This window comes from Bos indicus x Bos taurus, chromosome 8 (assembly GCF_003369695.1).
Source record: "Bos indicus x Bos taurus breed Angus x Brahman F1 hybrid chromosome 8, Bos_hybrid_MaternalHap_v2.0, whole genome shotgun sequence".
Taxonomy (NCBI): domain Eukaryota; kingdom Metazoa; phylum Chordata; class Mammalia; order Artiodactyla; family Bovidae; genus Bos; species Bos indicus x Bos taurus.
In genome coordinates this window covers 23,135,755-23,159,613 of record NC_040083.1, presented here as the reverse complement: position 1 = coordinate 23,159,613, position 23,859 = coordinate 23,135,755, and the positions used below count along the sequence as shown (strand labels likewise).

Genomic DNA, 23,859 nt, shown 5'->3' with positions numbered 1-23,859 from the left:
AGCAAAATAGAGAAAGGGGATCAAGGTGGTAGAATATGAGGATGGATGTGGGGCTCACCTCCCCCACAAACACATCCAAACTACATGTATATGTAAAACATTTATGCAAAACTAACTAGGAACTGGCAGAAAAATCCCTATACAACTGAGGCTGCAAGACGTTTACCTTTTGGAGTAAGGAGGGGAAGACCCACAGACCTGACATCCCAATCTTGGGGTCCTATGTGGAGGAGACAAGCCCCTTGGCTGCTTGGAGAAACACTGACAGAAAAGCTGGAAAGGCCTGGACTCCACTGGTGAGGAGTGCACGGGTGCTGGCTTGCCAACAGAGCAAAGAGAGTCTGCTTTAGTGGGTGCTGCTGCTGCTGCTGCTAAGTCACTTCAGTTGTTTCCAACTCTGTGCAACCCCATAGACGGCAGCCCACCAGGATGCCCCGTCCCTGGGATTCTCCAGGCAAGAACACTGGAGTGGGTTGCCATTTCCTTCTCCAATGCATGAGAGTGAAAAGTGAAAGTGAAGTCGCTCAGTAATATCCAACCCTCAGTGACCCCATGGACTGCAGCCTTCCAGGCTCCTCCATCCATGGGATTTTCCAGGCAAGAGTACTGGAGTGGGGTGCCATTGCCTTCTCCGTCTCACTGCATTCCCCTATCCCAGCTGAATGGACACCATGGCCCTGCTCACTCCACACCACAGCATGGCACTGGATCTAGGGCAGCTGGTTCCTGGGAAAAGACTCCACCTAGGGGTACAGAGGCAAACTGGGGGGCCTCAGATGAGGTCCAAGTAGGGCAGTGGCAGCCACTGTTGGTGGTGACTCAAATAGCACCCCAGAAGCAGTCCAGACCTCTGACAGAATTCCTGTAACCAATACACTGTGACCCCGCCCCCCCCAGCTGCAGCTGAGCAAGTGCTCCAGCACCACACACTCCATGCCGCAACACAGCACTAGACCTGGGTCTACCACAACAGGGGCAAAGATGCAACCTTGGGCTGCATCTGAGCAGAGCTACAGACACATATACAGGTAGCACATCTTACCTCTATAAGCACATAGCCCCACTTATTTCAGCACTCCCGTCCTTTGGGGCAAAGGCCTCGGTGGAGGGAGAAGAAAATATACTTAAAGGGAACAGACGGAGAAGGCAATGGCACCCCACTCCAGTACTCTTGCCTGGAAAATCCCATGGATGGAGGAGCCTGGTAGGCTGCAGTCCATGGGGTCGATAAGAGTCGGACACGACTGAGCAACTTCACTTTCACTTTTCACTTTCATGCATTGGAGACGGAAATGGCAACCCACTCCAGTGTTCTTGCCTGGAGAATCCCAGGGACGGGGGAGCCTGGTGGGCTGCCATCTATGGGGTTGCACAGAGTCGGACACAACTGAAGCGACTTAGCAGCAGCAGCAAAGGGAACAGAACCAGCTCAGGCCCAACCATCTGGGCATCTGCTCTATCAATTGGGATCAGACCCTGCCCCTGACAGGGCAGTGATGGCCAATGAGCAGAGAGGAAGTCCTGCCTCACAGCACACACAGACTCTTGCTCCTCCAACACCAGCCACATGCCATACCAAGGTGATAGTGGACAGCACAAGCTGAGAAGAATGTGACTACTGTCCACGTTAAATCTAGCCCTCACACCAAAGATACTGGGCACACAGTCTACAAAGGGACACTTTCACATAAAAATGCCCCTTCAGGACCATAATAGATAAATGTTTCACCTAAATCCATAGAGACAGAGATGGCTAAGTGAAAAGGAAGAGAAAACTTCTGAAAAAAATAATGAAACTGGTAGATCATTAGTCTACTAGACAAATTCAAAACATTGGTAATAAAAGTGATAACTGAATTAGGTGACAGAATTTATCTAAGCACAGGTTATTTTAACAAGGAACTAGAGACTATAAAGAAAACCAAATCAAAAATAGATAACTGTATTATCCATTTTTGATAAGGGCTTCCCTGGTGGCTCAGATGGTAAAGAATCTGCCTGCAATGTGGAAGACCTGGGTTCAATCCCTGGGTTGGGAAAATACCTGGAGAAGGGAGCAGCAACCCACTCCAGTGTTCTTACCTGGAGAATTCCATGGACAGAGGAGCCTGGCCAGCTACAGTCCATGGGGTCTCAAACAGTCAGACATTACTGTGCGACTAACACACACATTTTTGATACAGCACTCTAGCAGTACTGAATCACAGACTAAATGACACAGAAGAAAGTATGAGTGACCTGGAAGACAGAATAATGGAAATCACCCAATCAGAACAGCAGACAGAAAGATAAATGAAAACGAAAACAAAGCAACATACAAGATCTATGGTACCACATAAAAAGTGCCAACATTCACACTGCAGAGGTTCTAGAAGAAAGAAGAGGTCAAAAACCTATTTAAAGAAATTATGGCTAAAAACTTATAAGGAAACAGATACCCTTATATAGAAATCACAAAGGGTCCCAAGCAAGAAGAACCCTAACAGACTCACACCAAGACACAACATAATTAAAACAGCAGAAGTCAGAGAGAGAATTCTAAAGGCAGCAAGAGAAAAATAAATAGTCATATACAAAGGAACCACCATAAGGCTATTAGCTGATTTCTCTGCAGAAACTTTGCAGGTCAGAAGGGAGGGCATTATACATTCAAAATCCTAAAAGGGAAAAAACCTGAAACTTAGAATACTCTACACACCAAGATTATCATTTAGAATAGGAGAGATAAAGACCCCAGACAAGTAGAAACTAAAAGAATCCACCAATACGAAACCTAAAAGAAAAGTTAAAAGAAATGTCAAAGAATCTACTCTAAATGGAAAAGAAGTAAGAATATATAGGAAAAGGAAAATCCCAATAAGAAAGGCAAATATAAGGATAAAGATCACTTAAATAAGGCAGTACATAGATCAAAACAAAAGTAAAAAATTGTAAAAGCAACTATAATTGCAATCAACAGTAAAGGGTAAGCATGAAGATGTAAAATATGACTTCAAAAACACAAAATGTGGGAAAGTGAAAGTAAAGTCACTCAGTCGTGTCTGACTCTTTGCGACCCCATAGACTGTAGCCTATCAGGCTCCTCCATCCATGGGGTTCTCTAGGCAAGGATACTGGAGTGGGTTGCCATTTCCTTCTCCAGGGATCTTAATGTGGGAGAGGGGAGTAAAAAATGTAGATCTTTTCAGTTTAAAGCTAGTAGATACAACTATGAACCAATATATATGAACCCATAGTACCCATAAATCAAAAACCTACAAGATACAAAAACCAAAAAGAAAGGAACTTAAGCACACTAAAAAAGAAAATTATCAAACCACAATGGGAGAAACAAAAAGAAGTGAACACTGAAGAACTACAAAAACAACTGGAAAAGAAAGTAACAAAATAAGTACATAGCTATCAATAATTACTTTAAATGTCAATGGACTAAATGCTCTGATCAAAACACACAGGGTGGGCTCTCATATTAGAAGAATTAATACTATTAAAATGGACCTACTACCCAAAGCAACCTACAGATTTAATGCAATCCCTACAAAATACCCATGACATTTTTCACCGAACTAGAAAAATAATCCTAAAATTAACATGAAACCACAAAAGAACATGGAACCCAAACTGACAAAGCAATTCTGAGAAAAAAGACCAAAGCTGAAGGTATCACCTTCCAGGACCTCAGACTCTACCACAAAGCTACAGTAATCAAAACAGCATGGTGCTGGCACAGAAACATAGATCAATGGAACAGAATACAGAGCCCACATACAAACCCATGCAGTTTTGGTCACTTAATCTATGACAAAGGAGACAAGAATATATAATGGAGAAAAGACAGTCTTTTTAATAAGTGTGTATGTTTGAGTGTATTAGTCACTCAGTTGTGCCCGACTCTTAGAGACCCCATGGACTGCAGCCCAACAGGCTCCTCTGTCCATGGGATTTTCCAGGCAAAAATACTGGAGTGGTTTGCCATTTCCTTCTCCAGGGGATCTTCCCAACCCAGGGATTGAACCTGGGTCTCCTGCACTTCAGGAAGATTCTTTACCAACTGAACTACCAGAGAAGCCCCTTTAATAAGTGGTGGTGGAGAAAATGGGCTGCTATAGGTAAAACAATGAGATTGAACATTTTCTCACACTATTACAAATATAAGCTCAAAATAGATTTTAAAGAACTAAATGTAAGACTGGAAACCATAAAACTAAAGAAACATAGAAAGACACTCTTTGACATAAAACAGCAATATTTTTTGCTTTCTCCTAAGGCAAACAAGGAATGATGCTAAAGCTGAAACTCCAGTACTTTGGCCACCTCATGCGAAGAGTTGACTCACTGGAAAAGACTCTGATGCTGGGAGGGATTGGGGGCAGGAGGAGAAGGGGACGACAGAGGATGAGATGGCTGGATGGCATCACTGACTCGATGGATGTGAGTTTGAGTGAACTCCAGGGGTTGGTGATGGACAGGGAGGCCTGGCGTGCTGCAGTTCATGGGGTCGCAAAGAGTCAGACACAACTGAGCGAGTGAACTGAACTGAACTCAAGGCAAACAAAAGCAAAAATAAACAATAAACAAATGGGACCAATTAAACGTAAAGCTTCTGCAGAGCAAAGGAAATCATCAAGAAAATGAAAGACAACCTACTGAATGGAAGGAAATATTTGCAAATGATGTGACTGACAAGGAGTCAAAATCCAAAATATACAATCAGCTCATACAACTCAACATCAAAAAACAATCCAATCAAAACATCAGCAGGATTTGAATTCCTATTGGTAGGAATGTAAATTGGTGCAGCCACTATAAAAAAGAGTGTGGAGGTTCCTTAGAAAAATTATGAACAGAACTACTTTATGACCCAGCAGTTCAGCGGTAAAGAATCCACCTGCAATGCAGGAGATACAGGAGTCATGGGTTTGATCCCTGGGTCAGGAAGATCCCCTGAAGGAAGAAATGGCAATCCACTTCAAAATTCTTGCCTGGAAAATCCCATGGACAGAGGAGCCTGGTGGGCTACAATCCATAGGGTCGAAGAGTCAGACACAGCTGAGCAGGCATGCACACACACATATGACCTGACAATTCAACTCTTGGGTATATACCCAGAAAAAGTAAAAACACTAATTCAGAAAGATTCATGCAACCCAATGTTCATAGCCACACTGTCTACAGTAGCCGAGACAAAGAAGCAACCCAAGTGCCCATCAACAGATGATTGAAGAAGGTGTGCCATACATATTCTTATGGCACACCTTCTTAATTCAGTCATCATACATATCGGAGAAGGCAGTGGCACCCCACTCCAGTACTCCTGCCTGGAAAATCCCATGGATGGAGAAGCCTGGTAGGCTGCAGTCCATGGGGTCGCTGAGGGTCGGACACAACTTGAGCAACTTCACTTTCACTTTTCACTTTCATGCATTGGAGAAGGAAATGGCAAGGCACTCCAGTGTTCTTGCCTGGAGAATCCCAGGGACGGGGGAGCCTGGTGGGCTGCCATCTCTGGGGTCGCACAGAGTTGGACACGACTGAAGTGACTTAGCAGCAGCAGCAGCCATACATATACAATGGAGTATTAGTTAACCATAAAAGAATGAAATACTGCCTGCCACCTGGATGGACCTTCAATATATTATATTAATACTTAGTGGAAGTAAGTCAGAGAAAGACAAATACTATGATATCATTTATATGTGGAATCAAATAATGCAAATGTATGTATATGCAAAACAGAAACAGACTCACAGACATAGAAAACACACTTGTGGTTCCCAAAGAGGAAAGGACTGGAGGAAGTAACAAATTAAGGGTATGTTAAATTCTTTGTTAAAGAATTAACAAACTACTATAAATGAAACGTTAAGCAACTGTGTGGCACAGGGAATTATACCCATTAACTTAAAATAACCTATAATGGCAAATAATGCAAAAATACTGAATCACTATGCTGTACACTTGAACTAACATATATTTTAAGTCAACTATACTTCCAATCAAAACAAAAGCAAAATAAAATGTAGCTTCTTACAAGGATAATTTTAACATTTATTTTAAAATTCCAAAAATTATAACTACATAAATACACCAACTATCTTTAGTAATACTCAATTGTTTCTTTTTAAATATTTTATTTAGTGGAAATAAGTTTACCCATTATTATAATGACATCCCCATTACTTGGTTCTTATTGTTAACACAATATTTAGTACTCTTTCTCACATAGTTACTTGGAGAAGGAAGTGGCAACCCACTCCAGTATTCTTGCCTGGAGAATCCCATGGACAAAGGAGCTTTGTGGGCTACAGTCCACAGGTCACAAAGAGTTGGACACGACTGAGTGATTTCACGTTCACTTTACATAGTTACTGGATAATAAGATTTTATAATTCTTTCAAGAAAAATGAATGATATACTGAAGGTACAAAAATTCTATTAGTAAATTATTCACATATATTTTAGATCTTCAAAGAAAGGAACATTTTTAAAAACTGTAAGTGATGACATATGGTTTACAGTAATTAGCAATAATTCAGTAATAATCTGAAGCATCACTAGTTCTCAGTTTTCTTTAAATTGATTTATTATATTTGTGTACCTTTTATCTCCGTGTAAGGTATGTATATGGCCTGATTAAATGTTCCAAGAAAGGAATATGGGGCATGATTTGTGAAACAAAGTCTGTTCTGTTTTCCTCAGGGTCCTCTTTTAAGACAGCAAAGTCCAAACAACTTGTGTAATATTAACAATACTCTTTCAGTGTTTGGAAAAATGTTTTATTTTCCAAGTTTGTCTAATGTTTAAGGTGGGTGTTAACTATGGGCACAGTGATATCAGTCTATAAAATGGGCTATTCTAGAAAAGTACAGGGCATATTACACACCACTCCCCTCCCACAGATTAGCTGCTACATGGGAACTCAGAAGTGAAAAGAAATAGATGTAAATAGATGTCATTTAAGTTAACAACTTTGGTTTCTTAGTTTAATTGAATCTACTCCAGTTAAAATCCTATTTCTCATTAACTTTACAGGAAAATAATCAGGCTTCACACAATACAAACTTAACTTGTGTAAAATTCACAGCTTTGGTGAAACAGGTTGTGAAGAGTATATGAACTAAAAACAATGTGTGGGAAAAACAGACTGTGGTGTATGTCAAGAGTTCTGGGGAGGAGTGCAATTATTCCATGTTATGGATTTTTGTCAAATACTAGATATCTGTTCACCAGAATACTTCCGGTGTTGTGTTTCCTGCAGCTGACTCCACAAGCCTCTTCTTTCTCATGTCACATCCCAGTGCTATGCTTCACATTTTCTTCTTATTGGGAAACACTCTGAGGATGTCTCGTCTTTCTGAATAAAGATGATTGTAGGTGAAATACATTCCTAAGGTAGAGAAGAAAATGGCAAAAGTAAGATTGATTAACCATCTCTTTGGAGAAGGCAATGGCACCCCACTCCAGTACTCTTGCCTGGAAAATCCCAAGGACGGAGGAGCCTGGTAGGCTGCAGTCCATGGGGTCGCTAAGAGTCGGACACGACTGAGCAACTTCACTTTCACTTTTCACTTTCATGCATTGGAGAAGGAAATGGCAAGCCACTCCAGTGTTCTTGCCTGGAGAATCCCAGGGACGGGGGAGCCTGGTGGGCTGCCGTCTATAGGGTCACACAGAGTCGGACACGACTGAAGTGACTTAGCAGCAGCAGCAACAATTTCTTTGGAAAGAACCATGGTTTTGAAATACAGCGTACTGCCTGGAGTCCAGGAAGAGGACACTTGCAAAGGAGACTCAAAGAAGAATACTTAAAGAGTGATCAGATCTTCTGAAGAAGGGGAAGTAAATTCCTCCATCTTACTGTTTTGCATATTACAAAGAAGGAACTTTTCCCCGTTCTTTAGCTCTCTCCATTCCCCCCAAAGTTTCACATTTGTCTTCTTTTTTATGTGTTGTTCTTACATACCTGATAGTTGTTATCTTCTAGAGGTAATACTTATCTTAAGGATGTATGAAGGTTAGAGCTGATGAAACTAAAATTTAACAACAGAAGTCTGTTTCTCGATTTCCTGGACAGATTAATTAATCGATCAGGTTTTCTCAGCTCCATATATTTTTCTTGAGTCTTTAGCACCTACTCCCACTTGCCTGCTAGGAAATGCTAGCACATACGGCCAAACAAACAGGAATCAGAAACAGATACAAATGGGAAATCCAAAGATAGCCAAGTTTACTTAGTTTGACATCCTGATTTTCTTTGTAGATGCTTGTGTCTGTTGGTGAAAATTTCATACACAAAGCAGTTACATTTTCTGCCAGTAAAACTCTTTTTGTTCATACAGTGATATATTTGATCTCATAATGTCCTGCAAAAACCATTAGAAATAACTTCTAAGTGCTTTACTAATAAGTAATAAGGTCCAGGTCATCATTCCAGGTATCCTCTATCATCTCTTGCATGTTTACAGACCTTTCCATTGATACCAAGGTAGATGGCAGCACAAACCAAAAAGCACAGGAAGAATGCAAAAACAAAACAGAAAAGCCACTTACCTACAAACAGCATCATGAGATATATTTTCAGCACATATGGGAAATAGAAGGATAAGTCAAAGGGCAGCTTTGTGGAGTAAGTGCCAAATGATTCGAAATAAGGCAGCGACTGATAGATGGTAAATGCTGTTTAAAGAAAAAACGAATCATGAAGGTTTCCCTTCTTACCTTGCTACATGGATATGTATGTATGTTAGCACAATTGAAGGATATTCTGAATTTGATAATGACAACCCCGTGAAAACTGCTGAATCCTTTTGCCAAAGCTATAATTTGGTATGGAAATGCACTGAAGATCAGATTGGCAGGGCCATTACAGCAGTGGGATCTGCTAAATTTTTATCCTTGTTTTATTTTATTGTGCCTACATAGAAAGAGTTTACTGTGTTTCTCTGTTTATTGAGGTATAGTTGATGTATAAGTTTCAGGTGTGCAACAGAGTGATTCATGATTTCGTATAGTGAAGTATAAATGGCTATACTCCATTTATAGTTATTATAAAACATCAGCCATATTCCCTGTCTGTATAATATATCCTTTTAGCTTATTTATTTTATACATAGTGGTTTGTACCAAAAATGGTATCTCAAAATACCTGTCCTCTTAGCCACAAGTAGTGGTGATAGATGAGTGAACATGGAAAATGCTTCATATATTTTCCTCTTAGAGTTTCACAACACACATTGGTAGAATGGAGATTCTGTCAAGTTCTGCAATAAAGAAACTGGTTTCACCCATTTCCTCAGTTTAACTGGTCTTGGAAGAGCTGCTTCTTCTTCCCCATCCCCAGCAGTACTTAATAAAACTTCTGAGGAATAGTGTGAGAAATGCTGGCCTCCAATTACTTTGAAGGAGGAGGCTCTTGTCAAATAAAGAGTTGAATATTCTATGGAATTATACCCCATATATAGACCTTTAATAACATTTCATGGGATAAAAAGACAATGTACTACGGTTTGTAAGATGTTGTCATCAAGGTAAGCTGGGTGAAGGTACATGGCAACAATGCACTATTTTTGCAACTTATTTTGAGTCTAAAATTATTATTTTTAATTTCTTTCCTTAAAAGATGGAGGAAAAGTCAGGTGCCTACAGCTTTTATAGCCAGACAGTGGCATCAGCATAGAGTCTGCACTTGACACCAAAAAAAAAAGGAAATATATCGAAACGTACAAAATTGCAGTCACCTACATTCCACCACCCAGAATTAATCATTATCAATATTTTGTTATATATGCTTTCAAAATGTTTCTGCATATGCTTTTCTTAATTGCAAGAATAAGTATATGAATCTAATTTTAATAAAAGAATATGCATTTTACAGCAACCATATACAAAGCTTTCCTAAGAAACAAGAAGGCTTACAATTACGGAATAAAAAGAAAAGTCTGCTACATATTTATTCGTCCTTTATTCTTAGGAAAATATTAGTCATATTTCTACTTTATTACTTTATATATTCTTTACAGTATTTTTATATTATCTAACAAATGAAGGTACTTAATAAATGTTTCAATGAGTGAGGAATTTTGTTCTCAAATAAATGTGCAATCCATTTTTTATGGTTTTTAAGATTTTCTAGATTCTTTTGGCATAGTCTAATTTCAAAACTCAATAATTCTTCCTTTTGAAAACAAAACATATTTTAAGATGATACTTAATATGATTTACTAGAATATAAGCTCTTTTTCTCTGGTCATTGGTGGATAGAAAACATGTGGGTATCATATATACTTTACAATTATTATCAATGTCACCATCATTTTATGTTAAATATTTCTATATGTTTTCCCTTAGTTACCTTAACATGTGCTCTCTTCATTTCTTTATGCCTTTGGTTTTCAAAAACTTTTATCATGTCCGTTTCAGAGTTTCCTGTCTCCTAAATCTATTACAGAAGGAAGCATATATTCCACAAATATCCTCAAGCTCTTTGCAAATAGATGTTTAACCACTTGATTTTAAGCTTAAGTTTTACATTTAGGCTTAGTAATCAGCTTACTTCACACTGTATTTAATAATTCATTGTTTATTGATCATGTACATTGGGTTCATAAGAGAAAGGAAGGAAGAAACAAAGACAACCCCGTATTCCTGTGAAGCTTAGAGACTAGACAGGGAAATCTATATTAATCAAAGAATCATGCAAATGTCTAATTACTGCTAAGGTTTTACTAAAGAGATTCATAGTGGGAACTGGTGTAGATGAGGAAGTTGAGAAATGTTTCCCTGAGAAACCGATGATTAATCTATATGTAGAGTTCATTGTCTCTGGCAAAGTAGGCTGCACAATAGCTGGTAAGTGGGAAGGCTAGTCCTGCTAGGGGGAACTGAATTTCTATGCATTAAAAATAATCACTGAGTCACTAAATGTTAAACCCCCTTTGGATGAGGAAACAGAGAGGTTAAATGATTTACCCAAAACTCAGCGAGTTAATGAAGGTAAGGGCCTGCACTCAGATGTCCTCATTCCTCATCCAATATTTTGTCTACTGTGCAGAACTGCTTCCTCCTCTAACTTTGCTTTTTAATGCTTTGCTTCTTTGCATCAAGGGAAGTATGCCAGGAGAGATAACACTGAGTCAGCTGAACAGTGGCAAAAATAGTAATTTAATCATCAGAAAGTGTTGTGAACCATTATTGCTTTGTCAGTAAACAATACAGAAAGTCACTCTTTTCCTACCTTCAGCGAGAACACACAAAGGATAAATTGGCATCCACAGGGTTTGACTGAACCATGTCAAGACAGCATAGGATATTCCAATGACTGACAACATGCTGTAAGTGTACCTGAAAGGAGACAAGTTTGCTCATCAACATTTGCTGCTGGTGTCTGGGAAATAACAGGAGAAGAAAACACTTTACTTTGTAACTGAATACACAGGTAAAACCAAAGAGCATGCAAATTCCTTACTTTATTTCCTGTAATGTAAGCAGGAGAAGAGGTAAAAAAACGGATGGAGAGGAACCATGTCAGTCTGGCTTGTCTCGTGGGGTGGATCATAGATAATTATAGAGGTAAAGAGGAAAAAATGTAACTCTTGTCCCTTAGCAAATTACAGTTACAAGTTTCCTCAAATAGTGACTTCAATTTCACTTGGAAGCCAAACCCATTTTATACAGCAGCTAAGTTTCTTAAGACAGACAGACCTATAAATATCTATGGAAATAATTTTAAAACTTTTTTTTAAAATGGGCCATCCTGTGTAAACAACTAAATAACGGGCCTTAGGAACTTGTGTTGAGTACAGGAGGTGATTTTAAACCTGCCTTTGTGATGTAACAGATGAAGTAGTCAATATCTTTTTATTTCTCAAGCTTAAGCATACATCAGAATCACTCAGAGGGCTTGCTAAAGCACAAATTGCTAGGCATCTCCAGAGCATCTGATTCAAGGGACCTGAGAATTTGTATTACAAACAAGCTCCAGGTGATGCTGAGGCCACTGGCCCAGGGACCACACTTAGAACTACTGGCGCAGGCAGTGCATACATACGGCAAAACAAAATCCAAAACTTTGAAAACACGAATGCAGTAAAGTAAATCTTTCATTCACTCCAGGATCCTCATTCCATTTCTCAGAGGCAATGTCCAATGCCAGTTTCTTATATACTCTTTCCAAAATCCTTTGCCTATGCTTATCTCTGTGTATACACTATATATAATATACATCAGTAGTGTAAGCACTCACCAACATGTTATCATGTTATCAAACTTTTTGTTCTTTACCAATACAAGGAAAAAATGGCATTTCACTACTTTGATGTTTTTTTCTCTTATTAAAAAAGTAGGTAAGAATCTTTGCATATGTTTAGAAATCATTTCTGTAGAAGTCCAGTGTGTCTCTTTTTTGCTGTTGCTTGTGGTTTGGGTTTTAAACCTAAAAATCCATTGTCAAATCCAAGATCAAAAACATTTACCCTTATGTCTTCTTCTGAGTTTTATAGTTCTAGCTCTTCTGTTTATGTTTTTAATCCATTTTGAGTTAATTTTTATATATGGTGTGGAGTAACAAACCGAATTCCTTCTTTTGCATGTAGATATCCAGTTGGCCCAGCATCATTTGACTGAAAGATTATTCCAAAAGACTATTTTTCTCCACTGAATGATCTTGGCATCTTGTCAACAATCAACTGACCATAAATTCGGAAGTTTATCTCAGAATTATCAATTCTATTCCATGCTATATCTTTATGTCTGTATCACACTCTTGATGTGTGCAACTTTTTTTACTTTGTAGTAAGTTTTGAAATTGAGAAGTGCGAATCTTCTAACTATGTTCTTCTTTTTCAAGATTCTTTTGGCTACTCTGGTTTCTTGAGGTTTCCATATGTGTTTTAGGATCAGCTTCTCAACTTCTGCATTGAATCTGGAATGCAGAAGATCAACTTGAGAACTGTTCCATCTTAAAAACATTGTCTTCAACTCACAAACATGGGACATCTTTCCATGTATTTAGATCTCCTTTCATTTCTCTGAACAATGTTTTTAGTGCACTACTTGTGCACATCTTTTGTTAAATTTATGTCTAAGTACTTTTTAGATGCTATTGTACATGGAATTGTTTTCTTAATTTTATTTTAGGATAGGCCCTTGAAAATGGGTAGAATACATTTAATTTTTGTAAAGCTGACCTTTGAAAAACACAGATTTGAACTATGTGGGTCCACTTACATGAAGATTTTTTTCAATAGTAAGTACTGCAGTGCTACACTCGCTGGTTAGTTGAATCCAGACACAGAACTGCAGACAGAGAGGAACTCTATATATGAAAAGTTATATATGGATTTTCAACTGTGCAGAAAGTCAGCACTCCAACCCTCACATGTTCAAGGGTCAAATGTATATCCATTTTGTATTCTACAACTTTGCTGAACTAGCTTATTCTAGTGCTTTTAGTGAATTCCTTATGATTTTTTAACATAAAATTGTATCATCTGAGATAATTTTACTCCTTCCTTTCTGATGTAGATGACTTTTATACCATTTTCTTGCCTAACTGCCATGCCTAGAACTTCAGTGTAATGTTGAATAAAAGAGACAAGAGTAAACATTGTTGTCTTGTTCCTGATCTTTGGAAGAAAGATCAGTCTTTCACCATTAACCATCGTGTTACTGTGGAGTTTTCACAGATACTTTCATCAGTTTCAGGAAGTTGCTTTTCAAAACATCATTCTAAGGTAAACTTGGAAGTTAATTCTACCCCCATTTTACACAGGAAAAAAAGAGTTTCAATATGGTTAAGCAGTTAGGAATTTCACTCCTAGGTTAAGAGAAATGAAAACATATGTGCACACAAAAGCTTGTACATGGATGTTCATAGCAGTATTCCTCCTGACCAAAAAGTAGAAACATCCCAAAGTCCATCAGCTGACAAATGAATGAATAAAAATTGGTATATCGATGTAACAGAATATTATTCAGCCAAAAAAGAAATAAATATTGATACCTGTTACAACACGGCTATACCTTGAAAACATTATACTAAGTGAAAGACACCAATCACAAAAAGCACATGTCATGTGACTCCATTTATATGAACCATCCAGAACAGGCAAATCCATACAGACAGTATATTAGAGGTTGCCAGAGGCTGGAAGGAAGAGGGAAGGGGGCATGACTGCTGATGGATTTGGGGCTCCTCTGGGGGGCAATGAAAATGGTCTTAAATTAGATAGTGGTGATTGTTACACATATCTTTGAATAAACTAAAACCAACAAATTTTATACTTTAAAAGGGTAAATATTAAAGTCCATGAATTATCCCACTGCTGTTATTTTTAAGATTATGTGATTTGTCCAAGCATAAGTAGTAGAGGTGAGGTTCATCTTGAGATCTTCTACTTCTATGTCCCAAAGTCTTTCCATCACATCACAATACTACTCTCAATGCCAAAACTACTTTGTTCTCTAATGGGTCTACTGAACTTATCTGAGACTGGACTGATACTGAAAGAAGTGAGCATACAGAGAATAAAACATCAGAAAGCCACAGTTCCCTGGGACATCCCTGGAAGTCCAGTGGTTAAGACTTCCCCTTCCAATGCAAGGAGTGAAGGTTTAATCACTGGTCAGAGAGCTAAGATCCCACATGCCTTGTGGCCCAAAGGACAAAAACATAAAACAGAAGCAATATTGTAACAAACTCAATAAAGACTTTAAAAAACGATGTACATTAAAAAAAACAACAACAAGAAAGCAAGACACAGTCCCAGATGAGGCTCCATGTCTCATAAACAGGAACTCACAGGCTATAAAAGTCCCTAAAGTTTGCCCCAAGTCCACAAATCTTTCAGGTAAAAGTGAGAAATAACTAAGTTATATATAACAAAGAATTATAGTCATTTTAATTCAACAAAATATTTCATTTTAATCATTCTACTTAGAATATGTTAACTCAGCCAAGATTTTGACAGAAAGAATTTATATAACCTCTGCTAAAATGCTGTGGACTTTTGTTACCCATTCACATCCAGGTCTTTCCAGCAAGAGGGACAATTCTCAAGAAGTAGCAGTTAGGAACCTCTCCAAAGTGAGCCACTGTGCAAAGAGGCTATTTTACACCATTGCTGGTAGAGATACTACTAGGCTCATCTTATTGCAAAGCTTTAGAATTTAGAAGTCAACATAACACCAACTAGGACAAGGATTCTAAACCTGAGGTCCAAGGATTCCCAGTGAGCTCATGAACGAGCTTCAGTTATTTGAACCTGCTGGAGCTGTATACACATGTTTGTGGAGGTGTGTTTTTCACCCCAGAGAGATAAAGCCCTATATTTAAAATACTCTTGAAACCAACTTTGTAAATTGTGACTATGATAGAAAAGTCTGGCTTTGTTTATTAAAGTAACATGTACTGGAGCAATTGCAGAGAATGCCTTTCATTAGCAAACAGCTGTGAGGTTTATTCCCAATTGGTGTTATGCCTGAATGCACTGATTTGCTTTTGTAATACCATGGTAGGTTTTCATTATCTTTGATATGCCCATTATGGAGAGCATAAAAAATACATTTCTATATCAAGATAAAATAATATGAAAAGAGGTTATGTACTTATCTCTGAGCAATCAAACACAGGCAACTAATACTGGTTTCACTGTAGAAAGTAATCTGGCTTTAAGAGGTTATTTTGCCTCCTTACCTAACCATATCCAATAGATTCCAAAAGATGAATAACACACACACCACGTATTTCTCTTGGACTTCTTCTTGACTGGTGATCACCATAAAAAGGACAATTATTCTTTCTGTGAGCTAACAAAAGAAATAGCAAAGTCAAGAATTAGGATCATCTGTATAGCATGTAGGTAATTTTCTAATTTTAAAAACCAAAGTTCCTCTTAAGAAATATGCTTTAACTCTAAATATGTATGTTATACAATTAATATTATCTCTGGGGGAGTAAGGTTATGGATGAATTTCATTTCCTCCTTTTTGGTTTCTTTTTTTCTGTATTCTCCAAATTGAACGTAATGGATAAAAACATAACAGATATTTCATCTGAATCACAGCATGTCCCTTCTTGTGACACATGAACACATGGTTTTACTCACTTTGACAAGCTTTCATTGGGTGTCCACTATATATCAGGAGCTAAGACAACATATACAATGAAAAGCCTCATCCTTGCTACACAGGGCAGCACCGGTAAGAGAATGTGGGGCAGTCACTACAGCACAGTGTGAATAATGCTGTCATTTAAAGGGCCATGTATGGGAGGAGAGGTGGGGGAGATAGACTGTGTGGGAAAAGGATGCAGAGAGATACATGGAGACAGGCAACATTTCAGCTGGATCTTGAGGAATGGACAGGGTTTATCAGGTAGACTGGATAGGAGAGTGGGCATCCTGGGGAGCAGCCAGAGCAAAGACGTGGAGGTGTGAAAACACAGCTGTGCTGGGGGCCAAAACATCCCTGAGGGCCAGAAAGGAAGTGCACAAACAGAACCATGGGAGATAAAACTGAAAACATGCTGCTTGTGAAGAGTTTTGAATGTCAGGCCAAGAAATTTCCATTTCATCCAACCAAGAAGCCACCATAGTTTTTTTTTTGGGGGGGGGGGGTGGTGCAGGGGTGTTAAGAGTTGAGAGGTGGGAAATACTATAATCCTAACCCTCATACACTAGTGGAAAGTGGAAAGAATTCACAAATTCATATTTTTTCCAAGTCAGTAAGCATTTGTAAATCACTGAGAATTCACACACTTATGGCTTAGCTCCTATTACTGACCTCAAAATACACATTCCTCTTTCCAATCTAAATATATGTATTCTTATGCTGTATTAATATACTTTGTATATTCTGCATTTTTGTTGGCTTTTAACAGAATATTTTACTTTCCTCACAGTGGTCACAGGAAACTATCCCTGAGATTGTGAGAGCATATTAGTGATAAAGACGAGGGCTGACTTGTGTCTTTCAGTAGCTGTCTTTATTTTTAAAGTGGATCAGGGAGAAAAGACTTGGATAATCTGTGACTTTGAATCACAGCCTGTTAGTCCTGGAAAATCACCTAGTGCAGAGAAATCCAAAATTTGCCAATATCAGGCCAGAGGATCAGAAATTCACATGTAGAAGCTGTATCAGCGTGCTTATAACCACATTGGTGAGTCAAGAGGGCCCTTACTTAGCTAAGGAAATTAGACACAATTCAAACCTTAGTCAATCGATGGAAGCTACCTACATGGCAGTTTTTCTTTTGTTAGTCTTTCTTTCAATGCTCTAGTTTCTTGACTTAACCATATTTATGTAATGAAGTAGACTTAACTGAAATGATTAATTACTGAATGACCCGAGCTTGCTGCAGTGACACACAGCAACCTTCAGATAACAAGATCTTAGCAGCAAACAAGTACTTAGGCACTGCCTAATCTTACATTTCATCAGTGTCTGCTAATTGGGAAAATTATCTAATTTTTGATCAAAATCTCAGGAGATAAACACATGAATGCGTGCACACAAACACAGTTCTAATTACATGGCTGACTACTGAAATAAAGAACATAAAGTGAAAGTGAAGTCGCTCAGTCGTGTCCGACTCTTTGCGACCCCATGGGCGGTAGCCTGCACCAGGCTCCTCCGTCCATGGGATTTTCTAGGCAAGAGTACTGAAGTGGGTTGCCATTTCCTTCTCCAGGGAATCTTCCCGACCCAGGGATCGAACCCAGGTGTCCCACATTGTAGACAGACGCTTTACCATCTGAGCCACCAAAGAACATAAGCTACTTCTGATAAGACAGATCTCTAGGAGCCCTGCTAGATACATACCCAACCCCACCTTTTTACAAACAAGGAAATTGGGAACCAGAGAAATCAAGTGATTTGCCCAACCTAGAGGCAGACCTGGAAACATATATACCCTGAGTCTCCTGGCTTCCAGAGTTGTAATGCCAGGCTGCCCCTCAATTGATGAGTAGGGAGGGAAAAGACTCTCCAAAGAGGGGCTGGAGCTGCACAAAGAAACACTGTTGAAAATAATCACTTAAGGGACTGTGGTACATCGGTGATGGAATCCCAACTGCATAGGAGAGGCAATAAGCATGCCCCCCAGAACACAACCACATCCATACAGGTATGTGAAGACCCATCACCCCCTCGATGATATCCATCTAATTAACAAATTATCTGATGGTTATTTAACTCTATCTTGACCATTCAATGGCAAGACAATGGGAGAATATAGTTGGCAATATTCCTAAATTGGTTAAAAAAAAAAAAATTACTGGTTACTTTGTGCCTGTGTCTAAACACATGCCATCTCATTTAATCTCCATAACAACCCCAGGAAGTGCTACTGCCATTTTCTGCCTTTTACAAAGAAAGCGTTCTTTGTAGTCATTTTACAAAGTGAAAATGACTTGCTACAGATGTGGAAGCAAAATCTAGACCATGTCATTCTAAATTCCTTGTTCTGACACACTGAGACATTTTCACCTTTGCTTTTTAATGGGCTAGAGCCATCCCACATTGAAGGTCAGGAAGGGCGGCGGTGAGGAGATACCCCTCGTCCAAGGTAAGGAGCAATGGCTGCGCTTTGCTGGAGCAGCCGTGAAGAGATACCCCACGCCCAAGGTAAGAGAAACCCAAGTAAGATGGTAGGTGTTGCAAGAGGGCATCAGAGGGCAAACACACTGAAACCATACTCACAGAAAACTAGTCAATCTAATCACACTAGGACCACAGCCTTGTCTAACTCAATGAAACTAAGCCATGCCCGTGGGGCAACCCAAGACGGGCGGGTCACGGTGGAGAGATTTGATAGAATGTGGTCCACTGGAGAAGGCAATGGCAAACCACTTCAGTATTCTTGCCTTGAGAACCCCATGAACAGTATGAAAAGGCAAAATGATAGGATACTGAAAGAGAAACTCCTCAGGTCAGTAGGTGCCCAATATGCTACTGGAGATCAGTGGAGAAATAACTCCAGAAATAATGAAGGGATGGAGCCAAAGCAAAAACAATACCCAGCTGTGGATGTGACTGGTGATAGAAGCAAGGTCCGATGCTGTAAAGAGCAATATTGCATAGGAACCTGGAATGTCAGGTCCATGAATCAAGGCAAATTGGAAGTGGTCAAACAAGAGATGGCAAGAGTGTATGTCGACAGTCTAGGAATCAGCAAACTGAAATGGACTGGAATGGGTGAATTTAACTCAGATGACCATTATATCTACTACTGCGGGCAGGAATCCCTCAGAAGAAATGGAGTGGCCATCATGGTCAACAAAAGAGTCCAAAATGCAGCACTTGGATGCAATCTCAAAAATGGCAGAATGATCTCTGTTCATTTCCAAGGCAAACCATTCAATATCACAGTAATCCAAGTCTATGCCCCAACCAGTAACGCTGAAGAAGCTGAAATTGAACGGTTCTATGAAGACCTACAAGACCTTTTAGAACTAACACCCAAAAAGATGTCCTTTTCATTATAGGGGACTTGAATGCAAAAGTAGGAAGTCAAGAAACACCTGGAGTAACAGGCAAATTTGGCCTTGGAATATGGAATGAAGCAGGGCAAAGACTAATAGAGTTTTGCCAAGAAAATGCACTGGTCATAGCAAACACCCTCTTCCAACAACACAAGAGAAGACTCTATACATGGACATCACCAGATGGTCAACACCGAAATCAGATTGATTATATTCTTTACAGCCAAAGATGGGGAAGCTCTATACAGTCAGCAAAAACAAGACCAGAAACTGACTGTGGCTCAGACCATGAACTCCTTATTGCCAAATTCAGACTTAAATTGAAGAAAGTAGGGAAAACCACCAGACCATTCAGGTATGACCTAAATTAAATCCCTTATGATTATACAGTGGAAGTGAGAAATAGATTTAAGGGCCTAGATCTGATAGATAGAGTGTCTGATGAACTATGGAATGAGGTTCGTGACATTGTACAGGAGGCAGGGATCAAGACCATTTCCATAGAAAAGAAATGCAAAAAAGCAAAATGGCTGTCTGGGGAGGCCTTACAAATAGCTGTGAAAAGAAGAGAAGCCAAAAGCAAAGGAGAAAAGGAAAGATATAAACATCTGAATGCAGAGTTCCAAAGAATAGCAAGAAGAGATAAGAAAGCCTTCTTCAGCGATCAATGCAAAGAAATAGAGGAACACAACAGAATGGGAAAGACTAGGGATCTCTTCAAGAAGATCAGAGATACCAAAGGAACATTTCATGCAAAGATGAGCTCGATAAAGGACAGAAATGGTATGGACCTAACAGAAGCAGAAGATATTAAGAAGAGGTGGCAAGAATACACAGAACTGTACAAAAAAGATCTTCACGACCCAGATAATCACGATGGTGTGATCACTGACCTAGACCCAGACATCCTGGAATGTGAAGTCAAGTGGGCCTTAGAAAGCATCACTAGGAACAAAGCTAGTGGAGGTGATGGAATTCCAGTTGAACTTTTCCAAATCCTGAAAGATGATGCTGTGAAAGTGCTGCACTCAATATGCCAGCAAATTTGGAAAACTCAGCAGTGGTCACAGGACTGGAAAAGGTCAGTTTTCATTCCAATCCCAAAGAAAGGCAATGCCAAAGAATGCTCAAACTACCACACAATCACACTCATCTCGCACGCTAGTCAAGTAATGCTCAAAATTCTCCAAGCCAGGCTTCAGCAATATGTGAACTGTGAACTTCCTGATGTTCAAGCTGGTTTTAGAAAAGGCAAAGGAACCAGAGATCAAATTGCCAACATCCGCTGGATCATCGAAAAAGCAAGAGAGTTCCAGAAAAACATCTATTTCTCCTTTATTGACTATGCCAAAGCCTTTGACTGTGTGGATCAAAATAAACTGTGGAAAATTCTGAAAGAGATGAGAATACCAGACCACCTGATCTGCCTCTTGAGAAATTTGTATGCAGGTCAGGAAGCAACAGTTAGAACTGGACATGGAACAACAGACTGGTTCCAAATAGAAAAAGGAGTACGTCAAGGCTGTATATTGTCACCCTGCTTGTTTAACTTATATGCAGAGTACATCATGAGAAACGCTGGACTGGAAGAAACACAAGCTGGAATCAAGATTTCCGGGAGAAATATCAGTAACCTCAGATATGTAGATGACACCACCCTTATGGCAGAAAGTGAAGAGGAACTAAAAAGCCTCTTGATGAAAGTGAAAGTGGAGAGTGAAAAAGTTGGCTTAAAGCTCAACATTCAGAAAAAGAAGATCATGGCGCCCGGTCCCACCACTTCATGGGAAATAGATGGGGAAACAGTGGAAACAGTGTCAGACTTTATTTTTCTGGGCTCCAAAATCACTACAGATGGTGACTGCAGCCAAGAAATTAAAAGACGCTTACTCCTTGGAAGGAAAGTTATGACCAAGCCAGATAGCATATTCAAAAGCAGAGACATTACTTTGCCAACAAAGGTTCATCTAGTCAAGGCTATGGTTTTTCCTGTGGTCATGTATGGATGTGAGAGTTGGACTGTGAAGAAGGCTGAGTGCCAAAGAATTGATGCTTTTGAACTGTGGTTTTGGAGAAGACTCTTGAGAGTCCCTTGGACTGCAAGGAGATCCAACCAGTCCATTCTGAAGATCAGCCCTGGGATTTCTTTAGAAGGAATGATGCTAAAGCTGAAACTCCAGTACTTTGGCCACCTCATGCAAAGAGTTGACCCATTGGAAAAGACTCTGATGCTGGGCAGGATTGGGGGCAGGAGGAGAAGGGGACGACAGAGGATGAGATGGCTGGATGGCATCACTGACTCGATGGACGTGAGTTTCAGTGAACTCTGGGAGTTGGTGATGGACAGGGAGGCCTGGCGTGCTGCAATTTTTGGGGTCGCAAAGAGTCGGACACAACTGAGCAACTGATCTGATCTGACTCTCATATAATGTCTATCAGTGAACCAGTGAAGTTGCTCAGTCATGTCCAACTCTTTGCGATCCCATGGACTGTAGCCTACTCGGCTCCTCAGTCCATGGAATTTTCCAGGCAAAAGTACTGGAGTGGGTTGCCATTTCCTTCTCCAGGGGATCTTCCCAACCCAGGAATTGAACCCAGGTTTCCTACATTGTAGGCAGACACTTTACCACCTGAGCCACCAAGGAAGCAGATATAAAGTCTAAGTCACAGTCTATTAAAAAAAAAAAAAAAGCCTCTCCTGAAAAGTTAAAACTTAAAAGAATCTCCTTGATTTTCTGAATCAACACCAAAACAATTTTCAAGAATATATTTTTAAAATTTATTACTTTCTTTACATATAATGGTTGACTAGTTATTTAGAGCTTTATCCTTGGGACAACTTAGCACTTTGTAATTTTAGACAAATCCTATGAGAACATGACAATTACTAATACAGGGTCTTGTAATATTTTGTGCAACTCAAACAGGCAGAATAAAAGCACAGTGAAAACACTAACTTGGGCCACATTAAACATGGTGGTAATGTGACCAACTCAAAAATATGGTAACTATAAAACTATTTTGCAGTTTTATGTTCTGTTTGGGAATTCTGAACTCCAGATTAAGCCATGACTAAAATTAAAGTGTTCTTTGTCAAAGAATTTAATTTGTTAAAATTAAAATGTTACTTTTTAATGGCAGCTAACAAATTAGTTAGAAACTATTGAAGGGGTAAAAATCATCCTTCAACTATAGAGAGACTTTCTACAGTCTTAAAAATCAAGTAGTTGTTTAATTAGTCTTTGAGTAGTAGCTTCAAAGACTATTACATTACTAAAAGGATAACCCAAACTACTTTAATCCTATGAACTTTTGTTGAGAACTTCAGAAACATACCCTTAAATGTTGAAAAGTCACCAATTATTATCTGTAAGACAAAAGTATTTAAATACTATTTGTATATATTTATTTATTCATCAAACAATAGATATTTATTGAGTGCACTATTCTGAATCCCAGTGGACATGGCAAGATGAACAAGATCAAATCCCAGCCTATGAAGTAGGCTATGTCCCAGCCTATAAGGACATAGGTACTTATGGACAGATACTATAAACAAGTGTAGCATAATAGTTGAGTGTTCAGGAAAACGAACCCAAATCCAAATTTTTGCTCCACCATTTACAATTTTGTGAACTTGGGTAAGTCATTTAACTTTTGTGTTAAGTCATTATACTGAAAATAAAAATAAGTATAATCTAATGTAGTAATTAGTATATTTATAAGAAAATATGTTTTTCTTGTAGATAGTCAGGACTATCAGTAAATAAAAAAGTTAATCTCAGCATCTTTAAAATTATACTGTGACTAAAACTCTCTGATGATGGGAAAGATTGAAGGCAAAAGGAAAAGAGGCGAGGGAGAATGAGGAGGTTGGACGGCATCACTGATTCAATGGACATGAGTTAGAGCAAACTCCAGGAGACAGTGAAAGACAGGGAAGCCTGGGGTGTTGCAGTTCATAGGGTCGCAAGGAGTCAGACATGACTTAGCGACTGAACAACAACAATAGCTTTATAACTATCACACTGAAGAAATTCCTGATCCAATACAAAAGGTACAAAAAAGAAAAAAAAAATCCTACCTACAGAGTGAACTGTGTATATAATTCATTTTCAGGAAGCAAAGCTTTGAGAATCTCATAGCATGACACTATCCTCAGTACAGTTTTCATCTCTAACAATATAAGCCTGTTCCCAACTCAAAACTGGAGAGAAAATTATATGATTTCATGGGGGGGGGGGGAGATTATTTAATCTAGCAATGCAAAGAAGCACCTGCTTCATGGATTAAAAGAGATTAGGGTGAAACTTTGCTGTGTTTCTAAAAGGGTTTGTTTTAAGACACTCTCCTTGGGGACAGACTTTACATTTTTTCTTAC

The 23,859-nt window shown here is 39.0% G+C and overlaps 1 protein-coding gene across 1 annotated transcript in view; it reads right to left on the bottom strand.

Moving 5' to 3' along the window:
• Nucleotides 1–6,118: 6,118 nt before the first annotated feature.
• Nucleotides 6,119–23,859, bottom strand: part of HACD4 (3-hydroxyacyl-CoA dehydratase 4) — a 29,400-nt gene continuing 11,659 nt past the window's right edge. Inside the window, exons 4-7 of the mRNA XM_027549146.1 lie at nt 15,692–15,804; nt 11,234–11,340; nt 8,551–8,676; nt 6,119–7,387 (exon numbers count right to left, since the gene is read on the bottom strand). Of these exons, the coding sequence (XP_027404947.1) occupies nt 7,308–7,387; nt 8,551–8,676; nt 11,234–11,340; nt 15,692–15,804 (426 nt within the window). The 3' untranslated portion in view covers nt 6,119–7,307. The remainder of the gene's footprint in view (nt 7,388–8,550; nt 8,677–11,233; nt 11,341–15,691; nt 15,805–23,859) is intronic.